At 45.3% G+C, this 27,098-nt stretch overlaps 1 protein-coding gene across 7 annotated transcripts in view; it reads left to right on the top strand.

Moving 5' to 3' along the window:
- The window catches only part of Csmd2 (CUB and Sushi multiple domains 2), a 582,265-nt gene that overhangs the window by 479,215 nt on the left and 75,952 nt on the right, over nucleotides 1-27,098 (top strand). For all 7 annotated transcript variants that reach the window (XM_087215348.1, XM_087215347.1, XM_087215349.1 and 4 more), the window contains 7 exons: nucleotides 2,362-2,480; nucleotides 3,006-3,075; nucleotides 4,893-5,009; nucleotides 11,298-11,507; nucleotides 16,553-16,741; nucleotides 20,051-20,228; nucleotides 21,510-21,655. In XM_087215348.1, the coding sequence (XP_087071474.1) occupies nucleotides 2,362-2,480; nucleotides 3,006-3,075; nucleotides 4,893-5,009; nucleotides 11,298-11,507; nucleotides 16,553-16,741; nucleotides 20,051-20,228; nucleotides 21,510-21,655 (1,029 nt within the window). The remainder of the gene's footprint in view (nucleotides 1-2,361; nucleotides 2,481-3,005; nucleotides 3,076-4,892; nucleotides 5,010-11,297; nucleotides 11,508-16,552; nucleotides 16,742-20,050; nucleotides 20,229-21,509; nucleotides 21,656-27,098) is intronic.

A 27,098-nucleotide genomic window follows, 5' to 3' on the forward strand; every position in this document is an offset into this window, starting at 1 on the left:
ATGTGATAAAAAGCCATGTTGTGAGCATGCTTAAGAAAAACTCAGCTGTGTAGTGAAGAATAATTAGAATGAACTGTTCTCTGTCCTCCTCCTTCATCTTCCTCCCTACTGCATTTTTCTTCTTTTTTTCTCACTGTTTCTGTTTATCTCTCTGCATCTCCTTTTTCTTCTGTTCAGAGTAATAGGTCGCAAGTCACTAAGTCGTGATCACCCCACTAAATAATGAGGTGCCTTACTGAGAAAGAGTCCAGAAGCCAGCCAAGATGAAGTACTTCATATTCAGTCTGATGTTATTTTAATCCTTATCCTTGGGGTCTTTTTAGCTGCTGAGGCCCAAACAGCTTTGTTCCAAGCATCACATTTACTTCCTAAAAGCACACGTAGAACAGACTGTCTGGGAGAATGGTCCTGATAGAAGCAAGGCTCTGAGGTTTGGATAGGGGTTTGGGTTATACAGGTGCAAGCACATGTTAAAATGCAGCCCACAAACAGTTACAATTATGACAATTACACTTGAAGATCACAACACGTGACTATACATTTTATGCATTTCATTGTATATAAATTTCTCTCCGAGGGGTAAAAAAAAGATGTAGTTACCAGTATCATCTCTGAATGTGGCGTGAAGACTTGCCAGCTGCTGCACAGAGATGGGCGGGTGGCTGATGGCCTGGGATGACCCATCCTTCCGGGATCCTTTTTCTCGGCATCTGACTCCCTGCAGGCACTATACCTGGGGGCTGCCCAGGGACCCTGTGACTGTCAAGGAGCCACCAGGAGGGTAGCTGCCCTCTCCCAAACGCTCTGGCCTCACAGGTGCCCGGGGCAAACCCAGCCACACAGGCTGCTGGCACCTTCCCCCCTCTCCTGTGGCCTTGGTACAGAGCCCCGTAGTGGGGTAGGGGAGGACTTAATGTGTGGCCACCCTTCAGCCTCCTCATAAATCTTTTAGCCTGCCAACTCCAGTCTGCCAGTCCACAGAGACTTATTCTGTGCATTCCCTGTGCCCACACCTGCAGGTGGGCTCCAGTGGGGCACAAGAGACACACAAAGCCCCACTCAGAAGATGCCGCACTACTGTCCTCTATGTGTCAACCAAGAAGGGACCCAGAGCAGGATGAGGATGACTTCAAGAGGGGAGGCAAGGAAAGCTGGGGACAGGGGAAAGACGTAGGGTCGGGCGGGGCTGGGTCTGAATCCCAGCTCTGTGGCTTACTAAGGGCCCTTGGCCTGTGTCCTGTCCAGGAAATGGGAATTAAGGTCTGCTTCAAGGAGACGAGTGAGGCATGTGACTCCCTGGCTTGGCCTTGCTCAGGGGTGTGCTGTGTCTCGTCTCATTGAGTGCTGCTCCTGCAATGGTGGAATGGACAGGAAGGGAGAAGGGGGAGGGGGTGGGGGAGGGGAGGAGGATTAGGACAGATGCCCTAGCAAAGTTCGTGTACAGTGCTGGCTGGGGATGTAATGAGAACCAAATGAGCATGCGTTTAATTTAAAAAGTCAAAGGGAGTGAAAGAGGAGAATTTGAGAGCCTATGGAGATGATCTTAGAAAGGGACCTGACCAACAAGATGAAGGTCCCAGAGGCTAGATGAGAAAGCTGGATCCCCCATTAAAGGTCATGGGAGCACACTTCAGAGTGCTGGGCAAAGAGGACCTGCAATTCAAGGAGTTTTGCTTTGCTTTTTGTTTTCGGTGGCACTGGAGAATGAACCCGGGGGCTCCACACTGAGCTATCTCCCAAACCCCCTTTTTTTGAGATAGGGTCTTCCTGAGTTATTAAGTTACCCAGGCTGAGATCAAACTTGGAATCCTCCTGCCTAGCCTCCCAGAGTGCTGGAATTACACGAATGCAACACCATGCCTGACTTCAGGAGAGATTTTAAGAATCATCAGTCACCTATGAGGGCTGGTGGGTCAGAGGATGGAGGGAGGCTGTCACAGAGTCTGGCAGTGGGTGCAGGCCAGAGCTGACCATGGGAGGTGAAAGGTGAGGAGCCCACAGGAACTGTCCTCTTAGGACAGGAGGAGAGAGGGAAGGCAGGAGCAGGGGCAGGCAGGGGCAATGTGGGAGCAGCTCCCACAGAGAGGCCTGATGGTCTGCAGCCAGGGCTCAGCTCCCTGCTCTGAGCTCGTAGGTGGGCAGGGCTCCCAGAGTCCCTGGGCCAATGCCCTCCTGCCCCAGGCAGCTTTGGTCTGTTGAGCCTCCATGCTGTGCAGACGTTCTAATCTCTTCTGTGTGCTGCAAGGGAAGCACTGGCCTAGAGATCCCTTGCCCTCCTTACTGCCAGTAACAGCTCAGTGTGCTGTTGCCTTGGCCTGCTGCACTTGTCCATTTGCCTCTCCCTCTGTCTGTCCTGTCTAGCGGTGGGCCTGAGCAGTTGCCCGGAACCCGCTGTGCCCAGTAATGGCGTGAAGACTGGCGAGCGCTACTTGGTGAACGATGTGGTCTCTTTCCAGTGTGAGCCTGGATATGCTCTGCAGGTACCTCCTCTCAGTGCTTCACGACAGGAACAGGTGGCCCCTGAGATGTGATTGGCCAACTTGGCGCCGGTAGAGCTGCAGTCACCAAAGAACAGGGAGCAGCACCCAGTTCCCATGGGGACCATCATCTCCTCCTGGAGCTGTTCAAACAAAAGACAAAATGTACTGACTTTTGCGGTTTGGCAAAAGCCAGCCTCTAAATTGTTCTTGCAAAGTTAGGTTTGATTGGACTTCAGGAAAATTAAATTTTCCTTTGAAGGCCATGAGAGAATTTAGTAATTAAAGGGATCTCACAAGGAAACCTTTAGTAATGAGAATTCTTTAGCAATAGTTGTTAATAATTGTCCTTCCCCCAACTCCAACCCCCCCCCCCCGCCCCGCTTTTCCTCAGTCTCACAGTGGACCTATGTATCTTTGCATTATCTCATTCCTTAACACGAGGCCGCAAGGAGCCCTGGTTCCGGGTTGTAGGGAGGATTGTGCCCACAGGGTCCTCCAGCCCAACCTTGTTCCCGCTTCCTCCAGGGCCACGCCCACATCTCCTGCATGCCCGGAACTGTGCGCCGATGGAACTACCCTCCTCCACTCTGTATTGGTAAGAGAACCCCGGCTGTTCAGTCCCTGCAAAGCCATTCTCCAGGGATTTGAGTTCAGTGGACTATTGCGGAGTTCAAGCTCAAGTTAGGAGACAGTTTGATTTTCTGGATCTGTTCCCCATCCATAGGTTTTAACTGATGTTTTTGTAATTTCTAACTCTTATTCCAAGCTTATTGAACTCTGCACACCAAGGGAAAAGTCACAAGAGGTTTGCCCACTTGAAAATGTTATGAGGGCCATTGTGATTCCAGACAACAGGCACAGGTGTCCAACCAGCCAGGCCCCACATGGTAAAATTGCCCACACTTTGGGTTTACCCTATGACTCGTTATAGGTTACATGAATCTACTCATAAGTGCCAAGGGTCACACATGAAACAAGAAATTGAGCAATGATGAGAAAATCAGTGGATGTAAGAAAAGGGGTCACTACCCTTGGAGACTTCTGGTCAGGTCAGGCAAGGAGGAAATGAACTTTCATTGGGTGTCTGCTAGGTGTGAGGCTTGGTATTCTGTTTCCCCATGACAGCTCTTCAGGGGAGGGATCTTTGTCTTCAGCTGGAAATCTAAGTCTTTGCAGATTGAGAGACGGTGGTAGAGTCGGAAAAGGAAAGCTAAGATTCTATGACTGTAAAGTGGCCCCCCCCCCAGCAGACCTTGAGATAGCAAGGAAAATGAGTTGAGGGAATCATTTCTGTGATTTCCATGGTGTGCAGAGCAGGTCAAAACATGACTGACAGCCTGAGGCACTGTCCCCAGTATATCCCACAAAGACCTGGCCAAGGAACCCATATTAATGCATCACCAGCAGCTGCCATTGGCAATGGGTTTACTGTGTATACCAGCCCTGTTCCAAGTAAGCTGCAGTCCTTTCCAGTACCTTCATAACAACGCTGAAGAATAGGTGCTATTGTATCTGGGGGAAACTGAGGTTGAGAAGTGTTTAGGACTTGCCCACAGTCCCATGGGAAGTGAAGTGGGGATTTGAACCTAGGTGGTTAGGTTACATCGATCCATTCATGGGTGTATCTGGGTCACCCCCTTCCTGGACAGCACTTCCTGGTCCCTGGCTCTACCTCTCCTCCATGCCCTCCTTCGGCCCCCTGACTGACCAAACCCTTTCTGCTGTCACAACCTTTCCTCTTAAGGTGTGAAAGACACCCAATGGACTGACCAAGCTGCAGTGGAGCCCAGCCCTGCCCATGTTGTCAGATGACCGTGAAACCAAATGTCCCTGGGCCCTCCTGGGGTCACTGACTCTCACACAGCCTGGTGGTTAGCTCCCATGGGGTACTAATCACAGGCACTTTTCTGATGGTGGGCTCACCTTCCAACCACTCTGTCCCATGGAAGATATATCTGGAAACAGTCTGGAATGCTACATGGCAGAGTGGGAACATGGTGCATGCTGGTCCCTTCCCCTTTGTCCTTTTTCTGCAATCTACTGGATTGGGCAGTAGGGAGAGGGAGAAGTGAGCATGAAATATGGTGAAGCCTCTCTTGGAAAAGACCACTGTTACTTTTCCTGCACATCCTTGAAAAGAGCACTGACCTGTGAAGGGTAGGTCCAAGGTCAAGAGTCCATAACTTGGGTTTGTGGACTTGTAGCCATCTTAGGATGTGCTTTTCTTCTTGAATGTATGTACTCAGTTTTCCCCATGTAAACAGCTTTTAGGGAGATTCCTTTGGATTCCCAAAGGGGTTTATGACTCAAGAAGTTTAAGATGGCTGTCATCAGGTAGATTCCATACATCATCATGGCTCTGTATTTTCTCTGAGGTGCTGTCCTAACACCCATCTTGTCTCATTGTCACAGCGCAGTGTGGGGGAGCAGTGGAGGAGTTGGAGGGGGTGATCCTGAGCCCTGGCTTCCCAGGCAACTACCCCAGTAACATGGACTGCTCCTGGAAGATAGCGCTGCCCGTGGGCTTTGGTAAGTCTGTAGCCTCCTTGGGAGGCTGAGGGTTCAGAGCCAGGCCTCTGGGCTAAAAGAGCTCTGTCCAATCTCAGTGGCTAAGTAAGTTCAGCATTCTGCTTCTCTATTCCTCGTCTGTTGCTTTTTGTACAGTCCCAAAGATCAATTAAGACTGACAGAGATGAAAGTATAGGAAGGAAAAATCTTAGGGGTTGCCATTATTATCATTTGAGTAGTGAGTTAAAATCCAAGGATATGGAATAAGAAATTACCCAAGGATGGTTAAAGAGGAAAAAACAATCTATTTTACCAAGACCAGATCTCAAGTTGTGCTTTTAACTCTCATATTGAGTTTATCATCTTAATTAAACTCAGCTAAGGTCAACATGAAATTGAGTTTGCATTTTTCCTAGGTACATTCTAAATGGCCTAGAGATTGGGGGAAAACATTTTTTTGCAGGCAGAAGAACATGGAGTACGTAGGCATGGAGGTTGTTTGGTGCGGAGGACATTAATCTGGAGACAAAGTTTAATTGCAAGGAACATAATTTTACCCCAAGTATCTGTTGAAGGGATAAAGGTTGAAGATGCTGCATGGACCTGATGAGACTGATCTCACCTAAGTCATTGCTCTGCTTCTAAGAGAGAATATCCTAAGGAGGTTATCCTCAGAAATGAAGATTGCTTATTTTATCATTTAACATTCAGCTCAGAGTAGGTCTCCTGATTAGAAGTAGTTGAACCAGCCTTCTCTGCATCTAGCTGGAGGGGAGGAGAGAGGCTGGTGACCCTTCGAAGGATGGAGTCTTCTATTTAACACCATCTTCTGAAGGAAACTGGGGGCAAAGTGGAAACAACTGGCAGGCTTGGGAGACTCCAGATCTTAAAACATTGAGAAAAGTGGGTCTGGAAGCCCCTGTCACTCTCCATTGAGGCTGGGCGCAGAACCTTGAATGACAGAGTTGGGGAGAGGATAGCATGCAAAGGCAACTGAAGCTTAAGTGGAATGCTGTTCTCTGTGAGTCCTTATGTTCGGCCATCAGGACTAAGTCTTAGTTCTTATTCAAGCTCTGAGGGCTGAGACTGCTGCAGGTCCAGTCACACGGACCAGGATTCCTCACTTTTTCAAATGAGCGTTGGATTCCAGCACCTTGTCTGATCGATCCCACATGGATTTCCGCTGGTAAAAAGCCTCTGCACATACGCGCTGCTGCCACCAGATGGCGAGCGCAGGCTAGTTCTTTCCACAAGGTTCCTGGGCGCATAGGCCACTGCCTTCTCCAGTGTGGGAGGGTACAGGGGCTGCAGAAAGAAAAGCAGGGGTTCACAAGTGATATGGAAACAATCCAGATGTTACTTAGCAAGGGAGAAGATTGTGTGGTTGAGGAATTCACAAGATTGAATTGCTTAGTATATAGTTACAGTGAGCAAATTCTATGGGTGTGCATTGACACGGATTGACCTTGAAAACCACAACATTGAGTAAAAAGAAGTTTCACGACGGTATACGTGATATAATATCTTTTTTTTTTTTTTGAAAAAGCAGGATTTGTTTTTTATTTATTTATGGTCTTAATTTTATGTATAGGATGACAGAAGACACTAGTAAAAGAATACTTTTCTAACCCTTCAGGATTTTCAAGGGTATGCTTTGGCAGGATTGCCAAAGCACAGGACAGACAATCCTTTGGCAGTGGAAAAGGATCTGGGGGCCCCGGGGATTTAGCTCAGTGGTTTTGCCGCCTGTTGTGCAAGCGCAAGGACCTGCTGTGCAAGCGCAAGGACCGGAGTTCAATCCCCAGTACCCAAAACAAAAACAAACAAACAAAAAAAAAAAAGAAAAAGAAAAAGATTTGGATTAAAGCTATTCCAATTATATGAACTATGTGTGCTAAGTTATGTGGACTCTAATTAACTCTAAGAATTTTTAATTTCCCTTTACTTTAGCCAAGAATCTGGACAAGAGCAGCAACTTGTCTTAACTGCTCTGTTTGAAAAAACAAAACAAAAGAGTAACCAATAGTTAAGTGGAATAGAGAATCAGAAAACTATTGAGTTTGACAAAATGTATTGGTTATTTTAGTAAAGACATTCATCTCAGTCGTTTATCTCCTCATCTTCACCTTAGCTTAGTATTTCAGTTGGGTCAAGAAAAGAGTATATAGGAGAGGGATGTTATTTTAACAAACAGTAAAATGGACAAAAATGAACAGTTTGCCTACATAAAAGTAAAGCTAAAGTTAAATTCATGTATCTTGGTATAATTAAATCATGTAAGAACTAATAGTTCTATGTACATTTCCATTGTTTTACTTGGGGCTTAATCTAAACTGTAGTGTAAAAGAACAACTTATTAGGCATATGTGCAGGTTTCTTCTCTGGAGTTACTATTAAAAAAGATCAGCAAGTAACTACCACCAATAAAACAGTCTGAAGCTGCCTCCAAATTTAACATTGTAGGCATTCTGAAGGAAATCAGTTATCATTTTCCTTTTGTCTGTGACCATGCTTTCAAAGATGTGTTTAAGTGTCACTTTAAAAAAGTCCTTATACAGTACAAAAATACAAAACAAAACACCCTACAGTACACAAATCTAACAGTATATGTGATGGACAATTCTGTAAAATGTGTTTGAAGATGCATTTTCTTTCATTTTCAGTACCTACAATATGCCCAGGCCACTGGGCAGTATGTATACACTTAAAATAAAAAATTTTATTTTATAAAAATAAAAAATTGTTCTAATAAGAAATCCTGTAGTGAGTTCAATTCAAATTGGATTTAACAACTTGGCGGTGTAAATGTGTAGAGAAAGTTACAGAAAATGCATCTTATTGTCTTCCATCTTCTACAATGTTAATTTTTTTTTTTTGGTGTTTATACCTTTTAAAAAATAAAAACCAGCCAAATACTTAACCAGTATGTACATTTAAATTTTTGGTGGTGGTTTTTAATTTAAAAGAAACAGCTTCCTTATGATTTGCCTCAAGTTCTGGTGGAAATGCTTACAAGAATTAGCTAATAAACAAAAACCGAGAGAAGCACATTCAAAATACTGATTTACTTTGGTAGCAAATGGCTGTTCTTTGAAGACTAGTGAAGGTAGACAAGACCATTAAAGTGAAATGGGCCATTTCAAATGCTATACTTCACATAGAAATTTTTTTTAAAAATTATTTTTAGTAAAAGAGCTAAGCATCTGTATCCACTGATAGCAACGCAATACTTAATAATATGATAAGAAAACAAATGCCCATAAGGCAAAAAACTATTTTATCTAAATTTACTTTCAGTCAATAGTCCAGCAACATTTTCCTTTCAATACAATACTCCCCCTTTCTCTATAAGGCTGCTCCTGGGAGCCAGACAGTCAGTTTAGGAAATGGGGGAGTTAATTTAGGAGTCACTGCTGACAGTTTTAAGTAGATAGTTATTTTTTGCTCCCCTCTTAATGTGCTAATAGTTGTGTCTAAGAAAATATGCAATTCTTAAAAAGGTACCATTTCTGATTTCTTTATTATCTGTAACCTTTGGGAACCAATCACATGAAACTACAAAATTAGCAAATGTCTTGAAATCTGTATATAAAACATAAATTACCTCTAATTTCAAAGAATATTGGAAGGGGTACACCAACATCAGCCAGACCAAACTCTTTCAATAAAGGAAAGCATGGGTTTTCTAATAACCAGAAGCTATGGGAACAAAATATAAAATCTCATCTTGGAAATGTCCATGACCAAGACAATTAAATGATGTTTTTTGAATTGAGGTGTCCGGCTGATGTTGGTGTAGCCCTTCCAATATTCTTCATCCTAATCTTTGCTTCTGGAGGCATTTCCTCTGGTTCACTGTCTTCGTTTTCATTAAAAGCTGCTGCTACTGAAAGGGTTTTTGGAGCAAGAGTTGGAACAGTTTCTTTAGGCTGACTTGATCCAAGTTTGATGGATATCGCTGATGCTTTCTTTGTTGTCTGACTACCTATGGCAAATCCAAACTTGGAGACCTTTGTAGGCTTTGTTGGGAGGTCTGCAGCTTCTTCTTCAGCGATCGCTTCTCAGCGCTGCGACTGGAACTTTCCCCTCCATTACTGGAAGAAACAGTCTTAGTTTTCACAGGCTTTTCTGCTTCTTCTTCAGGCCCTCCGGCGGCTGCAGCTCACTTCGGCTTCTCAGGTTTCTCCTCTCCTGCCTTTCCGTCCGCCGTTTTCCCGGCTGCGGCCTCGATATAATATCATTTATGTAAATATTTGAAATACGTAAGCCCAGACATATATTTAAGAATCTAAAGATGAACTGGAAAGATATCTTCCAAATTCATGATGGCAATGGCTTCTGTGAAGGGAAAGAGTGGACGGGAGAGGCAGGAGATGAAGGGTCTTCAGCACTGGATGCCAGGTCTTTATTTGCTATATAATCAGGTGCCCAGATCCAAAGACAGTTACACAAAGGTACACATCCTCGGCAAATTAGAAAGTACAGATGAGCACATTTAACCAATCAAACTCCATCTGTAATCCCATTGTGCAGAGATAATCAGTAATGGCTTAGTCCGACACCCTTAGACTGGGACGCTCATGAAGACAGGGACCTTCTCATCTTACTCATCCTGTGATGGCTACCATGGCCCTAATGCGTGGCAAACACTCAGTGAGTGTGGTAGCGAACGAATGTTCTTCCAAGTTTCTTAATCGAACAGTTAGAATTGTATTCACACGATTTTGCAATCTGATTTTCACAATCAGCAGTATATTTTGAGAACCGTCCCATGCTCACTAAATAGATTTCTTCTGTAGCATTTTCCCCAGTTTTGAAAATCTCATTCCCCCAGTTTTTGAAAAATCTCATTAGAAAACAAATATTAATGTTCCCATCTCCATATATGTAGTGGTACCTCAGTTCAGAAACTCAATTTTCTCTAAAATTCAGGTCACAACCCAAACTGGACGAGAACTAAATCAAATTTCCCCCATAAGGTCAGCAATGAACCTAACTATTGAATTTGATTCAATTCTCATACAACCAGAATTGTGGAAAAATCAAGTTCGTGAACTAAGGCACCACTGTAATATATATAAATATATATTTTAAGGGCTTAATTGGATCCATGTAACCTGTCATGTTGCTAGGAGAGCCTGATTAACCCACTAAGATCCCAAAGTGTGAACTTCATTTTGCTTCTCCATGGAATAGATAGTTAATGTATGGTTCTAACTCTTATGTTTCTGAATCATCTTAGGGGTTCTAGAAAACACCAGTATTTTGTTTTGAAGCAAAGTATTTATTGGTACATTTTAGATATACATAATGATGATACTCATCATAGAGAATTTGCACCTGTACGTGATATGTTCTACCTCTTCTTTTTTCCCATCCCTCCTCCCTTCAAGCCTCCCTCCTCTCCCTATATACAAAAGCTCTGTCCCATTTTTTCCATCTATTTTCACTTTTCTTCCTTGTCCCTTCCTTCCTTTGCCCCTTTCCCCTCCCTTGTTCCCCTTCCCATTTTAATATTTTCTTCCCATTTCCCAATATCTATTATACATCTCAGTCCTTATTTCCACTTTCGGTTTTTCCCACCATAGAAACAATGCAGTATTTAAAAATGTGTGTCCAATTTAGGTGCATCCCTTTCACTATAAATGTCTCAAGCTTATCCTTCTTTATGGCAGAGTAGTACTCCTGTGGAAATCAGTGTGGAGATTCCTCAAAAAACTAAAACTAGAGGTTCCATTTGACCCAGTATTCCCCTTCTTGGTATCTTCCAGAAAGAATTAAAAGCATCTTACCACAGTGATATATACACACCCATGTTTATAGCAGCATGGTTCGTAATAACTAAATCTTGAAAACAGCCCAAGTGCCCATCAACCAACAAATGGATAAAGAAGATGTGGGGTCTTTTGTACAATGGGAAACACCAGTATTAAAGGTCAGGTCTTTTGAATAAGTGTGGGGGTTGTTATTTTTAAGAAAAAAGCTCATTTTACTGAGATTATCTTTAAGTTGATATTGTAGATGTGTAACTCAAACCAAGCGTTAACCCTGAATTTTGCTTTCAATCAAGTAAAATAAACTCAGGATGGAGCTCGAGATCATCGATGCTTTTACTTTTGAATGCATAATAGACTTTTGGCCCTGCTGGAAGGCAGAAGGGGCTGGTCTGGCAACCTTCAGAGCGTGTCTGACTGGGCGGGTGGGGAGTCAGTGGTGAGAACTCGGCTCTGCTGGAGCTGCCCTCACGGGGCGATGTGTGGCTGAGGACTGCGTGGCTCTGGGCACTGTCTGCCTCTATCTTGCTTCCAGGAGCTCACATCCAGTTCCTGAACTTCTCCACCGAGCCCAATCATGACTTCATAGAAATCCGGAACGGCCCCTATGAGACCAGCCGCATGATGGGCAGGTTCAGTGGAAGCGAGCTGCCAAGCTCCCTGCTATCCACATCCCACGAGACCACCGTGTATTTCCACAGTGACCACTCCCAGAACCGGCCAGGATTCAAGCTGGAGTATCAGGGTAAGGACAGGAGCACTGCACTGTCCACCCCCATTTCTTACCCACAACTCTCTGTCTTCCCAGCTTTCTGAGAGGGACTGGGGAGCAGCGAAGAGGTGAGGGGCAGGGCTCTCTGTGAAGGCTTCCTGTGGGTGACATCTCCTCACCCCCAGGCTACCTAACCCCATTTGACAGCTTCAGCTTCAATACTCCTGCAGACTTCCCTGCAGGACCTTCTGAGGCCCCACAAGTGTCCAGATCCGACAGCCAGCAGCTTTCCCTGGACAAGTGGCCCATCTGTTCCTTCTCAGGCCTCCTGGGCTGTCCAGGCAGCCACTCACCCTTGGGCTCAAGATGCTGAACTGCTGCTGTGGGTCAGGCCCGGGGACTCTCAGCACAGCTCCACCCAGCACAGAATGGGGGACTCGGTCCAAGGTCCTGAGTACCCCACAAGCCTTGCACATTGAGCTGGGTTTTCCTGTTTAAGGCCCAACCATGTTCATGAAGGCTGCACTTCCTGAGGTGAAACCTGGCACACATTCCCTGGAAAGGGCCCATCCACTCTGACTCAGGCTTCTCCTCTGAAGCTATGGAGATTGTGCCCAACCTCTGCCACTGTATACTGCAGCAGCCCCGCGTAAGCCTAGTCTCTCCCTTGGACGCCTCCCTAAATGTCACTGACTGAACCATGTGTTGTAATCCCTCTCCCAAATTCTTCCTCTGACTTTCTCCCACATTTTCAGATATTTTCTAATACTAGTACATGCTTATTTAAAAAGATAAAATATTACAGATCTTTTTGTGAGCACATTTTGTGTTAGTCTGCCCAAGTTGCTGTAAGAAAACACCATAAACTGGGTGGCTTATAAACAACGAAATTTGCTTCTTGCAGTTCTGGAGGCTAAGACCAAGATTCTGGCAAAGCCCATGTCTGGTGAGGGCCTTCCTCCTGCTTTGGGGTTAGCACCTTCTCATTGTCTTCACTTGGTGGAGGGGGCAAAGGTCTTCTCTCAGGCCTTTTTTATGAGGACATTAATGCCATTCCTGAGGGAAGACCTCCGAATGCTCCACCTCCAAGCACTCTCACGTTAGGGATTAGCTTTCAGGGTGTAAATCTGGGGACAGCACAAGCATTCATGCTGTAGCACACATCTCTTATAATCTCACCCATCACTAGCCTATGGAGAGATTTCAACTTTTAATGATTCGATATATATTTCTTCATTTTTATATACATATATTGTTGTAGCTATATTATTATATTTTTAGTAAAACTGGATCATACTATACTCTTTTTCACCATTTTCTTTTTCAAAGTTGATTTTTAATTATACAAACAATACACCAACACAATCACCTTGTTAAAAGAAAAAGAAAAGAAAGACATGACATTACAGGTGAGGCCTATGCTGTCATTGACTCTGACTCTAAACTTAGGATTGTTCCCCTGAAGCAACCACTATTTTTTTGAGGTAATCTTCCCAGACATTTTTCTGCCTCACTGTGCATATGTTATGTGTACCTTGGAAAAATATGTAATGTTTTACAAAGTTTTCTGTATACAGAGTACCGTGCTATGTGTCATTTTCTGAGACTTGGCTTTTTCCCCACTATGGCCTGGAGTTTGGAGGTATGTTGAGTGAAGATGGGGCCTCTCATTCAGGGAAAGCCTTATGGGGTGTCCCGTGAGGTGGGCACAGTTGGGCCTGTTACAAGGGGATGTCTCTTTGGAGTGGTCATGTCGGTCTAGGGGAACTTCAGAGAGCACAGCTGGGTTTGTCACCACCATGGGGGCCTCCGGAGAAGCTGGGCCTCATTCGCGAGTGCTGCCTATGGCTTCATCTTCACTGGTGTTGTCCCCGTGTCTGTCTGTCTCCACCAGCCACACTTTGATTGACCCATGATAATTGTACGTATTTATAGGGTACAATGTGATATTTTGATACATTGTGTATGATCAAATCTGGGTAGGTAGCATATCTGTCACCTTAAACATTTATCATTTCTTCATGGTGATAATGCTCAAAACCCTCTCTTAAATGCTGATGAGGACATGGAGCAAAAGGAGACCTCACACACTGTTGGTAGAAATGTAAGTTAGAGAGCCATTAGTATCGAGGTTCCTCAAATTTCCCTTGTTTATAAAAACACTACTTGCATCAGATTAGGGCCCATGCTAGTGACCTCATTTAATTTAGGGAAGATAGGAGAGGGCCCATTGCTCAGTGAGGGCATGCTCTGGTGCTAGGGGTTAAGACTTCAGCCTACGAATATCGGAGAGACACGAGTTTAACTGGAGTGCTCTCTCAAGGAAGCTTCTCCTGATCGCCATCTAAATATGTGTCAACAATGCCACAGTTCTAACAGGAACAGCTGCTCTGGGTCTACCCCATACCTTTACCCCTCGACAGGCAACATCCACCCACTAAATCTCTGAGGTGGGACAGCCGCTCTCACTCACTCCTGGTGCAATAAACCCACTTGTCTTTGTCCTTCAGTGGTAACCTCAGACTCTCCACTGACACTCTCCCCACCTCTATCCCCAAGAAACGTAACTGCTCCCATGGAGCCCTGCCTTGCCTCAGAGGACCCCACACCTGCTAGCCTCCACCTTCCTTTGGGAAGCCTCCTGGCAACACTTCGGTCAACATTTCCTTCTGTGCCATGTCTGCTGCTCCCAATGAGGCTTCGCACGCCTATAGTTCCCAGCCATCCTCAGAGAACTTTCCCTGTGGCAGGGAGCTTTTCACTATGCCTTCAGAGATTGGTCTGACGGCATGAGAGGCTCAGTGAAGTCCACTGGGGCCTCTGCTCTGGGACAGACCCACTTGTCCACTCACATTTTCACCTTTAGGCTTTGCCTGGATGTTCTATTCCAAGTGACAGGCCTACTACTCCCTCTCCACCTGCTGGTGTGCCGTGGTCCTGATGCCTGTGGAGCCACCCATGGTATAAGTCACCCATACCTGTCAGACTGGAGCTCAGCTTCCATTAAGGCTTCTTGTTATGATGGTCCCAACCTCTGGACTAGGTTGTCTCTAGTGCCCCATCCTTCCACTAAGGTTACCAATTTATGACAGGCCCAAATAACTCTCCCTAAACTATGGGCCCCATTTTTTATTTACACCTCCCTCAGCCCTGTGGACTTGGGCCCATTAAACAAGCTCTGAGTGCTACCCCCAGGCTTTCCTTTATGGGAAGACCCAGCTTCATGGAAGAGTCAGCTGTTCTCATTGACATTATTTCTATTCATCAGGCCTAGCTTTCTGTGGATCCACTTCTCTCTTTAGAAGAAGTCCAAATCTTTCCTCTTCCTCAAAATTCCTTAATTGGATGGTCCAGAATTCCTAGGTTGGGGCATCCTTTTCCCTTCCTCAGGAAAAAAATTCCTGTAAAATTTTTATTAACAGCATAAGCTACTCCTTCTAAGGCCTTCCTGTCTGGCAAGCTTAACTTACTCCATTAAAACTTCTCAAGAGGATAATGTTTACATAGAGAGAACTTAGTAAAATGACTAATACATCTAATTGTCTCAAATGTTAGATACCATCATGATTATTGCTTTAATAATGGTGCCTTGTTTGATATCACATCTGTTCCCAAGGCAGCATCTCCAATGGGGACAACCTGACTCCTCTCCTTGAGAAGTCCTGCTTTGGGAAGGTCAATGCTACTCCTACTCCTAGGCTTCAGTTCTGCCTTCTGAGCCACCTTGTCCCTCTGAAGCTTCTTCCAGGGGAACAAACTCTGAGAGTTGTCTCAATTTGAAAGGAATCCAGGCATTCTCTCTGAAGTGTCTCCTTTTGAAAAACTCCTTCCAATTCGACAGTTGTGCCACTCTCATTAAGGCTGCTCCAGCTTCTAACTCGTGGGCATTGCCCTCAGAGTTGTCACTTCTTTAGAGCCCACATAGCTTCTACCCAGGCTTTCAGGGGCCCCCACTAGGCAACAAACTCCTGCTTCCTCCAAGACTTCGTGACCAGATGGCCCCAACCCCCTCTGCTAACAGGGCCCTGTCTCTCCAGCCACCTGCACCCACTGTGCATGCTCAGTTCTTTAACACACCAGTTGCCTCAGTGATTTCTAATGAAACCTGCCCAGGTCATCCCGTTAAGAATGTTGACTGTTGAATGGAAACACAGGACACAGCTACCATTGTAGAGTGGGTGTGTAGGAAACAGCTTTGAGGCCATCGCTATTTATATTGTTACGTGTGATGACTGCACCTACTTCTGTGGAGCATTCATCTGGTTTCAGCTACTCCCTTGGAGAGTTTCCCCTGTGAGAACATTCCATCCCTTCCACTTCTGATTTCTTTTGTAGAATGGGCCCAATTACTGCTGCGGAGAACGTTCTCCTGTGGACCCAATTAGTAGAACGCTTTGCTCTGTGGCCCATGCTCAGCAAATCCCTCAGCTATTCCTGTGAAAATGTCTTCTTCTGAGTTAGGCTCACATATTCTCAGGGGGCAGCTTTCCTGGTCTTTGGAGAGACTTGCTTGTATAATAGTCACACATTCATTCAGGACCTGGCAAGTCTCTCTGGAAGCTTTTTGTCCTTGCCACAGGTTTGGCTTATGCCTACCAGATTTCTTCCTTCCTCATAGATTCTAATTCTGCAGAGCCCGAAAACCCCATTCAAATCCTCACATCGCTGCTTCCTGAGTTTGTGATCTTAATCACCTAAATGAGAGAAGCTACACGAAAGTGCCCAGGCCAATTCCTGGACCCAAGCAGGCACTGATGGCACTTCAACCTAGCAGTGTCTTCCTGGATCCTCCTTTCCCATGGAAATACCACTAATAAATAACATTTATTGAGCTCTGCCCATGTGCCAGTACTGTGCAAAGGCCCATAACATACGTTATCCTATTTAATCCTCATGATAAACATTTAACAAATAAGAAATGAAGGCATAGAGAAGTTGTGGAACGTACCCAAAGCCAACACCTAGTGAGTGATAAAGGTTTAGCTGAGTCCAAGTCCTGATGCTTCACCAATATATACTGGTTGAGAAGAAAATACCCAGAGAGAATAAAGTGACCTTTTCTCCCAATCTTTTTGCAGCCTATGAACTTCAAGAGTGCCCAGACCCAGAGCCCTTTGCAAATGGCATTGTCAGGGGAGCTGGCTACAATGTTGGGCAATCAGTGACCTTTGAGTGCCTCCCGGGATATCAGCTAATTGGCCACCCTGTCCTCACATGTCAACATGGCACCAACCGGAACTGGGACCACCCCCTACCCAGGTGTGAAGGTATGTCCCTCCATCACCCCTGGTGATCTTTCCTGGGGTTGTCACAGAGACAGAGACAGAGCACCCGTATTCCTCATTCCTGTCTCCTGCATGGGATCACCAGTGCTGGGAGGTCCAGTTGAAATCTGGCCCATTGTCCTTTCATGTGGGTGTCACTAGTCCTAGGTAGGGAGAGGCCCCCAGGTGACAGAGCCCTGAGCCAGCAGTAGGGAGAATATGATGGAGATGTGGCCTGGCCCTAACCAAGGAAAAGACAGACCCAACCTTTGGGAAGAGCTAATCTGTTGGAAGGAAGTCTCCACATGAGAGTGCAGAGCCCAGGGGTATCTGAGGGGTAAAAGGTAGAGTTAATCATGGCATCTTCCCAAAGGGAAAAGAGAATGAGGCCTCTTCCTAAGAATCCTCTTGTTCCCTTCGCTCCCCCACCCCCACCCCGGCCATTATTCTCTTCTTCCTACATGTATCTAGAGAGAGCTCGGTTGACAATATCAGGGAGCTAAAAGTGGCACTTTCTAGCATCTTAGTCTTAAACCAGACCAGCATGAAGATAACCCAGAGGCTTTGCTGCCTCTATCCCCTTCTGAGCACTGCTGTTTCATTTTATTTCCCTTTTTACTCTGCCAGCCAAGCATTTTCCTGGAAGAGAAGCTGGAATTTGTCTTGAAATAGGAAGTAAGGGCAGTAAACCAGGAGAAAGTACTTAGCTAACAACCTAGGCTCTGTTCCTTATTTGAGCTTCAGTTTCTTCCTTAGAAAAATGGGGTAGTCCCTGAAAGCTAGAGGATTCCACAGGTGGCTCAGACCATGAACTCTCAGTATGAGCTCTCCAGAGAGAAAGAAACCTTGTTTGCAGCACTGAGCTGTCCTGAAGTTGAGATATAAGCTATAATTTCTAAAACTATTAAACTCCCCCTTGGTTTTTCAGAACTAACCTGTGCATAATTGATCACTGTGGAATTGCTGTGTGGTCACACATGCTATGTGACAAGCTTTGTCATGGACTTGGTTCCCCTTGATCCCCTTCTTACTCCTTGTTTGCCTTTTTATGATGTCCTGGGAGAGAGAAAAGACCAGCTCTTTCTCAGTCTGCTCTCTGAGCCAGAAGCTCTCTGCCTCTGAGAAGCTATTTCCCTTGGTCTCTTTGGCATCATATTCCCTTGCTTTTCTACCACCTTCCTACCAGCTTCTGTGGTCACCTCTTTTTGTCCCTTAAATTGTGTTATTTTTCAAGTTTTGTTCTAGACCAGTGGTGGCGAACGTATAGCATGCATGCCACAGCCGGCTGTTTGTTATCATTGAAAGTTCTAAAAGGTTTGCCATCCTTGTTCTAGACTCTCTTCTTTCTCTCGTCCATGCTCATATCCCTAAATGCCATCTTAATCTGCACCCTTTATCTCCTTACCGAGAGCCGCATCTGTATATCCAGTTGCCTACTGGATATCTTCCCTTAAGTAAGAGGTGACTGAATCCTAACTTGTTGAAAATTGAATGTATCATCTTCCTACCATCGAACCTAAATCCCCATCTACTGACATATATAACTTCCCTGATTACTCAGCCCTTAATTTATCCACACTCCTTTTTGCTTCTCTCCCATATGCACCAGATTTCTACATCCTCGCTATATTTCATGCGCATCCACCTCTTTCTACCCAGGGCCTCCCCCTTAGCCCAGCCCACCAATGAGATGGACCTCCTCACTGGTCTGACTTCACTCCCCAGTGGGCCACCTTGAACACTCACTGCATTCTTCACCAGACAGGAAGTGAGGCTTTGAGACCATCATGAATTCCTGACACTCCCCTACTCCAAAGGCATTACAGCACCCTCATCTTCCAGCCCCCAAAGTAGCCTGGTTACTGCTTGCCCCTCAGCATCTTCCCCTCTCACAGGTCGGGTACCCCAGCTAAGTGCAAGGCTTTCCATGTTTCCGGTGTGCCATGTTTTCTTGCCTCTGGTTATTGGCACATTTGGTTTCTCCCTTGGGTGACATTCTTCTCTCCTACCTCACCTACTTAGCCCTAGTCTCCCTCAGGCCTGAGTCTAAGTGTGAGTCCTACCAGAAACCATTCTGTGCTCTCATTGGTTCAGATGGGGCTCCCCCAACATGCCCTGGTATTCCATGATGATGAATTCACCCCATGTTCTAGGTGTTCTTGGCTGTGTCTGAATAGACAGAACCTGAGTGTCAGGCTCCCCACTGTCTCCCAGGCCTTGCCTGGCAGTGAGTGCCTATTCTCTGTGTGAGGAGGGGTGCTGTGCTTCTGTGCACACTTTCAGGATGTATTTGTGCTCACAGGAATCCTGTCCTCTGCCTGGGAGGTACTTGTGACTTTTTCCTCAGCCTGATTTGCCCCATCCATGTGCCTACTTGAGGCCCCACATCAGCCATAAACACTCATTACTGTGGATCTAGGTGTTTGGAGATTTTTTTTGCCCAGAATCTCTGTTCGTTCTCTTCCCTGGTAAATGAGTCTGAATACCATGGGGCTTTCAAGCCTCTTCACCCCCAGCCTAAAGCCTAGGTCAGAATGCGTCTAAAATTGAGTGCTGCTTCTGGGGAAAAGGAAGATAAGGAGAGGGTCATATCTATGTGTATGCCTCCTCTATAGACAAGATACTGGGACAAACATTTATTTATTGTTGCCTTCCACATGCTAGGCAGGGACTCTACCACTGAGCTACAACCCCTACCCTGGGCCAAATATTGTACATGCATCATTAAACCACAATCCTGTGAGGGTGTATTCTTGGGCCCGTTTTACCTATGAAGAAACGGATACTCAGAGAGACCAAGCTACTTTTCAAGGTTATATAGTCAATAAGAGGTTTATCTGGGATTTAAACCCAACTCTGGCCTCACCACAAAAAATTATCAACTCTAATTCAAGACCAGAAGTACCATTCTAGAAAGAACAAACCAAAGAAAGAGAACAATTTTCATAATCTCTTTGTTCTTCCTCGCAAGAGTACCGCAGCCCTGACTCTAACATCTGCTCCTCCCTTTCCCCGGAAGGAAGAGGGTAGCTTCTGTGTACCCTTCCTTCTTGGCAAGGCTCTCCCATGAGAAGGAGGGCGAAGAGGCCCACAGAAGCACCTATAGTAACAATGGAGAGCCAGACGTGGTGTGGGGTGTTGGTCTGGTGTGTGGAGCCAGGCACAGCTATTCTCAGCCCAGTCCCCTCTCCCTCACCCCACCTAACCTCCTTGGCAGGATGCTGGGACCTGGGGTATGTTAGGAAGTCATCTGAGTTTTCTGGTGGGTGGGATCTCCAGTGCTCATCTGTCTATTTTTTTCCTCCCTGGCAGTCCCCTGTGGCGGGAACATCACCTCTTCCAATGGCACCGTGTACTCCCCTGGGTACCCCAGTCCATACTCCAGCTCCCAGGACTGTGTATGGCTGATCACTGTGCCCATTGGTCATGGTGTTCGCCTCAACCTCAGCCTGCTGCAGACAGAGCCCTCTGGAGACTTCATCACCATCTGGTAGGGCCAGGTGCCACATCAATAAGCAATTAGAAAGGATCGTGAGAGGGGCTGCACACTGGGTTAAGGCTCGGCTCTAGTTAGCCATATGACTCTTTGAAGGGTGAGGACTGGGAGGCATGGGCTCCCCGCCTGTGGCTTTCTAGGGCCCAATGGGTGTGTGGATAGGAATGAGCATGGCTGCACAGGCTTTCCTTAGTATTTCCAAAATTCATGTACCACACATTCTTCGTGTACCCAAGACAAGCTAACCAGACTAATAGAAGAGGCTTGGGGTGGAACTGTGAGAAATCCCTGTGGTAATCCCAGGCTGAGCCAACAGAACTTTCCAACAGAACTTTCTGCACTAATGAAAATGTCCTGTGTCCTTACTGTCCAACATGGTAGGCACCAGACACATGACGCTGAGCATGTGGATGTGACTAGAGTGACTGAGAAGCTAAGTTTTATGTTTTATTTAATTTTCATGAACTTAAATGCAAATCGCCACATGTGGCTAGCAGTTTCTGAACTGGACAGCTCAGCACTGAGTCATATAGTTACATATAACTTGAGTTGATTTTTAAATGAGAATGCACATTATTAGTTGATAAGTACAGTTTCCTAGGCAGATTTTTTTTCCCCAAACTACTGTCTTTAACAAAGATATAAAGTCATTTTAAAGTTATTTTGTTTGGAGGTTAGTGCCAATCTGGGAATAGTCAGGGGAAAGTGGGATTCTTTTCCAAAATTCCCAAGGTTGTATCTCTGTAATCAGACTTTTCTGGGTTAATTTCCAGCTAACTGTATAAGGAATGTCTAAGAACAGATATGAGGGACTAGATATGATTCCAGGGAAGAAATCCTTTGCCTAGAAAGGGAACAGGAGTGCATCTCTTTGCCTGGAGAATAAGGAAATAGGGCTGCATGGAGAGCACAGGAGATTCCTATAGCAATTCCTCAGCCCTGTCCTCAGGCTGCCTCAGATTGAAAAGACCTGAGATAAGAACCACAGCCCTGCTCCATGGTGTCTGCACTGCACCTACCAACAGGGCTGGGCTAGTGAAGATCAGGTGGATTAACAGTTTGTATGAATGAGTCTCACCCATTCCACTGACCCTGCTGGAAGATGGAGCTGAAAGAGGTCTGAGGGAGGTGTTCAGGGCACTGAGAAAAAAGTGTTGGGTCCAAGAGGAGTCACAGCTACCCACTCCATGTCTCCCTCATGGCCACTGATGGCACTAGAGGGAGAGGCAGCCATGATGACTGGTGACATGCTAGAACCTTCTTTCCTACATGCAGGGATGGGCCACAACAAACAACTCCACAGCTCGGAGTCTTCACCCGAAGCTTGGCCAAGAAAACAGTGCACAGTTCAACCAACCAGGTCCTGCTCAAGTTCCACCATGATGCGGCCACGGGTGGGATCTTCGCCATCGCCTTCTCTGGTCAGTGTGGCAGCTTGACCTGGTGGGAAGGGCAGGCTCCAGAGTCAAAGCTGGACTTGATTCCTGGCTCTATCATTCACTAGTTGTGTGACTTTGAGTAAGTGGATAGCCTCTCTGAGCCTCAGAGTCCCCAAAGACAAGAGAATGGACTAGCCTACATGAGAGCTCCCAGCTTCCAGTGCAGGTCCTCTTTGTAGCACTGCTGGGACAGAGCCATGTGAGGCTGATCCTGGGTGCCAAGACCAGGCTCCCTCAGGTCAACTTATCAACTCAGGGTGACTTGGCCGTTTACCTGTTCCCCACCTTGTCACTTAGCGCTTCCTAGAGGGCAGCCCCTTCCAAAGGGATCGAAGGCCTCTCTGACTTTGAAAGGAATACTATGCTCTTGGGCACAAGACAGAGTAGTTTCAGGGAGGATGCACATGAACAGATTGTGTGGGTTCCCACTCATGGCTGCCTGTTCCTTCTAAGAGTCCAAAGTTAGTCATGGAGCTCGTTATTTTCTGATGCATGTGAAGCAGATACTACCTAGAAAAGTCAGTATTTCTCTATGGGCTTGTGCCCACTATGGAATGATCTTCATGTTTAGTTTACAGAGCCTTGCACATATTTGAACTGGAAGTCAGGAAAGCTCAATTTTATTCCTTGTTTCACCTTGGGCTAGGTGTGTGTGACCTTGTGTGACTCTCCCCTGCTTGAGACCTCCATGTCTTCTTCTGTACTATAAAGGGCTTGGAGCATGTGACCTCTATACCCGTGAGATATAAGGTAGATATTATTAGCCCTATCTTATAAGGAGACAGGAACGAAGGAAGTTTCTAGGACTTGCCCAGAACGAGGGGACAGAATCAGAAACTGCATTCAGGTCTTTGAGTTCTGCAGGATTTGCTATGGTGGGTCTGTACAGTGTGTGTGCCTCATATATGCACTTAGAGAAACTTAAACACATTCGTCCTAAGCCCAGGGAAGAGGTAGTGATGGAGAAGCAGAGACAAAAGCAATAATGTAAAGACCACAGACTGAAGCTAAAGCCCAGAGTGAGTGGGGAATGGAGACAAGACTGCCCTCCCCATTGGCCTCTGTATTCCAGTTGAACACGCTTCTTTCCCAAGTAATGGAACCCAGGCTTTGAGGCAATTCATTTCAACTCTCTATGGCTTTAGTAATAGGATGTGGACTCCAAAGTCACAACCTTGAGTTGAAATCTTAACTCTGCTACATCTGAGCTGTGTGACCTTGGCTCTCTCATCTCACCTGAGATTCAATTTTGTTATCCACAGAAAGGGAACAATATAAGCACCCAATCTCATAGAGTTAACTGAAATAATGCATGGAAACCCTTAGCTCCAGGTGTAGAGTATAAAAGACACTCAATAAATGGCAGCTGTCATAGTCATCTCCGTCACAGTTGTTATTATTATACAGTATTTAGATATCAGCAGCTCCATGTGCTATTACCTTGGTGCTAGGCCAGATCTCTTATTCCCCTGCCTGTTCCTGTTCTAAGCCCTCACCTGTGCCAGGACCAGGTGAAGGAGACTGCACAGCCCCGGGCCACCCTTCCCTGCAGTTCTCCTAAGTCCCTCATGAAAGGACTTGCTTCTAAATGTGTCCTGGACACTGGGTTCTTCCTCTCAGAAAAGACGTGAAATCCTTGATATGTTTGGTCTGAGTGTGTTCTCCTAAAATTCGTATCTTGAAATCTTAGCTCTCAAAATGATATTAGGAAGTGAAGTCTTTGGAAGGTAACTATCATCAGGGTAGAGCATATGAATGAAAGAAATTAATGCCCTTATAGAAGAGGCCTGAGGGAGCTCATTTGACAGTTCCTTAATGTCAGGGCACAGTGACAAGACATGAGCCTAGAGGAGTCCCTCAGCAGACAATGAATTTGCCAGCACCTTTTGGACTCCTTACCCTCCAGAACTGTGAGAAATAAATTACTGTTGCTTATAAGCTACCAATCTGCGGTGGTTTGTTGTAGCAGCCTGAACAGATGAAAACAGTCCTCGGGTGCCAGCTCAGGCCATGGTCCAAGGCCTCATTGACCAGAGGAGTACATGAGAGCCTGGGGCAATAGAGGACCCGTGCTGAATTCAAGCCAGGGAGCTCCAATGAAAGGGCACTGTCCTTGGGCTGAGCAGCGATCAAGAGCTACCCATGCCACGCTTTAGGGAACTTTGACAGGTTGTGGAGTATATCACATGTATACAAAGTATTGTCACATGTACATGCAGTTTAAAGAAGAATAGAACAAGTGCCATCACTGATCCTAAAGAAAAGAACACCTTGGAAGTCCCTGTTCCTTCTCAGTGTGTTCTGCTTCTCTACTCCTAAAATTAACCATGATCCTGAAATGTGGATGAATCTTTCATTACTTTTCTTTATAATTTGATTCCATATTCATCTTTCTATAAAAATATCTGTTGTTTAACTTTTGCATGTCACTTCCATTATATAAATGGAATCATTCTATAAATGTCTGTTTTCCGCTTCTGAAACAAAACATCTCAGGCTGGGTGATGGATAAAAGGGTTTATTTAGCTCATGGCTTTGGAGGCTGAAGTTCCAGGAATGTGCAGCCCCATTGGTTCAGACCCTGGGGAGGGCTTCACAGCAGATGGCATCACATCAGAGGTTCTGTGTGTGGCGAGCCAGGAAGCAGAGAGGTTCCAAAGCCGGGCTTGGTTTCTATGACAGCCCACTCTCTTGGAAACTACTTGGGTCTACCAGGAGTTACTTGATGCCTTTCAAGAGCAACAGCCCCAGTGACTTAATCAGGCTCCACCTCCTAAAAATTTCACCACCTCTCAGCATTGCAACACTGATGACCAAGCTTCGAGCACATGGACCTTTGGGGAAAATGACCACAACTAAACCATAGCAAATGTTCTTCAGTGACCTGATTCTTTTCACTCAAAATTAATTTTTTAAAATTCATGCTCATGCATGAGACTTAATTCATGCTGTGTAGTACTCCATCACCAGAAAATATAGTTGTCAACCTGGCCTACTTTTAACGAACATTCAAATTTTTTTCCAAACAATATGAACATTAATGTACATTCTTTCTTATGAACATGTTTTTGAGTTTTAGAGTACAAATCCATCCAGAATTGTAAGGTTTTAAGTATTCAAATATTCAGACTCACTAGATAATGCAAAATTCATGTTACAAAGTGATTATAACAATTTACACTCTTCCCAGAAACCAAAGAAGTGCCCCTTTTTCTGTGTATCTATGCAAACACTGGGTTTTATCAGACTTTTAAATTTTTACCAATCTGGTGGATTCATGAAATGGTGTCTCACTCTTAGGTTAATGATGAGATTGAGCATCTTTTATATCTTTATTGACTATCCGCACTTCCTGTTCTGCATGATAGTTCCTCCACCATAAAGCTTTCTTCCTCTGAGGAAAGAGATAGAAAACAAGCAAGTGAACAATTAAATCTTTGCAGCTGGTAGTCAGGACTGTGAAAGAACAAAGAAAGAGGCTTAGCTAGCAAACAAAAAGGCAGAGAAGTCTACTTCCTGTAGAATGATTGTGGAAAACCTGTCTAAGAGGTGCTATTTGAGACAAGAGCTAGAATGGGCAAGGGTAGGAGAAAGAATGTTTGCCTTCCTATTGGCAAACATTTTTCCTATGGATCAATAAGCAGAAAAGAAAAAAATACTGTGTTAGTCAACTATTTGTCACTGTGAGAAATACCTGAGAAAAACAACTTAAAGGTAGAAAGAGGTCAGGAATGGTGGAAGACTCCTGTAATCCCAGCACTCTGGTGGGCTGAGGCAGGAGGACTGCAAGTTTGAATCCAACTTGGGCAAGTTAGTAACTTAGCAAGACCCTGTCTCAAAAATTAAGAGAGGAGGGGCATATAGCTCAGTCCAAAGGCCTTGGATTCAATCCCCAGTACTAAAAATAAAAAAAGAAGGGAGAGTGTATGTTGGTTCACAGTTTAGTCTGTGGTCGACTGGCTCCATTGTTTTAGGTCTGTGTAAGGCAGAAGCACCGTGGCAGAAAGGCCTGGTGAAGGAAAACTGCTCACCTGAAGGCAGCCAGGAAGCAGAGAGCAAGGAAGGGGTCATGGACAAGATATACCCAGCCAGATTATCCCTCCAGTGACCTACTTTCTCCAACTAGGCACCACCTCCTAACAGTCCATTCAGCTATGAGTTAATCCACTGAGGAGTTTTACACCCTTATGATTCAGTCACCTTCCCCAAACCCCACCTGTGGCAGGGGATGATAGCACATACCTCTAGTCCCAGCACTTGGGAGGCTGAGGCAGGATGATCACTGTAGAGGGCAACCTGGACTACATAACAAGATTCTATCGTGAAACAAAAAGAGCCCTACCTCACATGAACCTTTGGGGGAACATTTTTTATCCAACTCATAACAAATACTTTAAGGAGACTCATGAAAAGACTTTGTAACATAATTTTTTTAAAGTTAAGAGAAAATAGGATTTGAAGTGCAGAGAAAAATGTCCTTGACAAAATATAGAATTTTGTAAACAGAAGTAAATTTTGGAAAGCATCTGAGTCTAGCATAAGGGTTTGGATAACATGGATTATAAATAAAAGGTAAGATGTTAAGATAGCAAGCAGAGATAAAAAGATAGATCTGGCCAAGGGATAAGTAAAAGGGGAGCCAATCCCTTCCCTTGCTGAACAGTTTAGTAAGTGGAACAAAGTAGAGCAGGTGTCCACACCTGCAGGGCAAGAGGAACTGGGAACCGTTGTGGCCAAGACCAGTGTAGCAGAGGAGAGAAAGGAATCCACACCAAGGGGCTGCCTGGTGCTGAAGTTGAAGTCCATGAGGGGCGAGGCAGTATGTTAACAGGGAGGGAACTGGCTTAGGGCATCAGAGCTCCGACCAAGATGAGCAGACAGCTGCACTGAGCTTGAAAGTCAAAGCAGAGTGCCAAAGCCATCACATAAGGGTCAATCCAACAAGGGAGTTGGGGCCCAGTTGTGTGAGCAGGGAGGGTAGCAGTAGAGTAGGACTTGCTTCCACATGAGTGATTAGTCAAATAAATTCATATGCTAAGGACAGTAGAAGACAGGCTTTTCAATATCAAAACAGAGGGTTAGAAATATTGAAAGAACCCCCAATGGGGTTAGACCATTTGAACTGGACGTATTGGTGTGAGCTTATGGGTTTCAGAATGTAGAAGATAAGTGGGAGGTTTTTAGTACTTCCCAGGAAGGGAGCTTTGGAGCAGAGTCTCCCCCAAGTAGCAATGATCACCTCTAGTACCAGATCTTGGTTTCTAAATAGCATCTCCCACTAAAACAGACCAGGGCTCCTTGAAACAATGGCTGATCTCAAGGCTGGGACAGAAAAAATACAAGATGAGCCAAAAGCATCTTATGGCAGAAAATAAGAAAATACTCAAGGAATGACAGAGACGTGTCAAAAGGACATAGAAGCTGG

This window comes from Heterocephalus glaber, unplaced genomic scaffold, assembly GCF_053883595.1.
Source record: "Heterocephalus glaber isolate CG9 unplaced genomic scaffold, H.glaber_assembly_v1.0 deba00001452, whole genome shotgun sequence".
NCBI lineage: Eukaryota > Metazoa > Chordata > Mammalia > Rodentia > Bathyergidae > Heterocephalus > Heterocephalus glaber.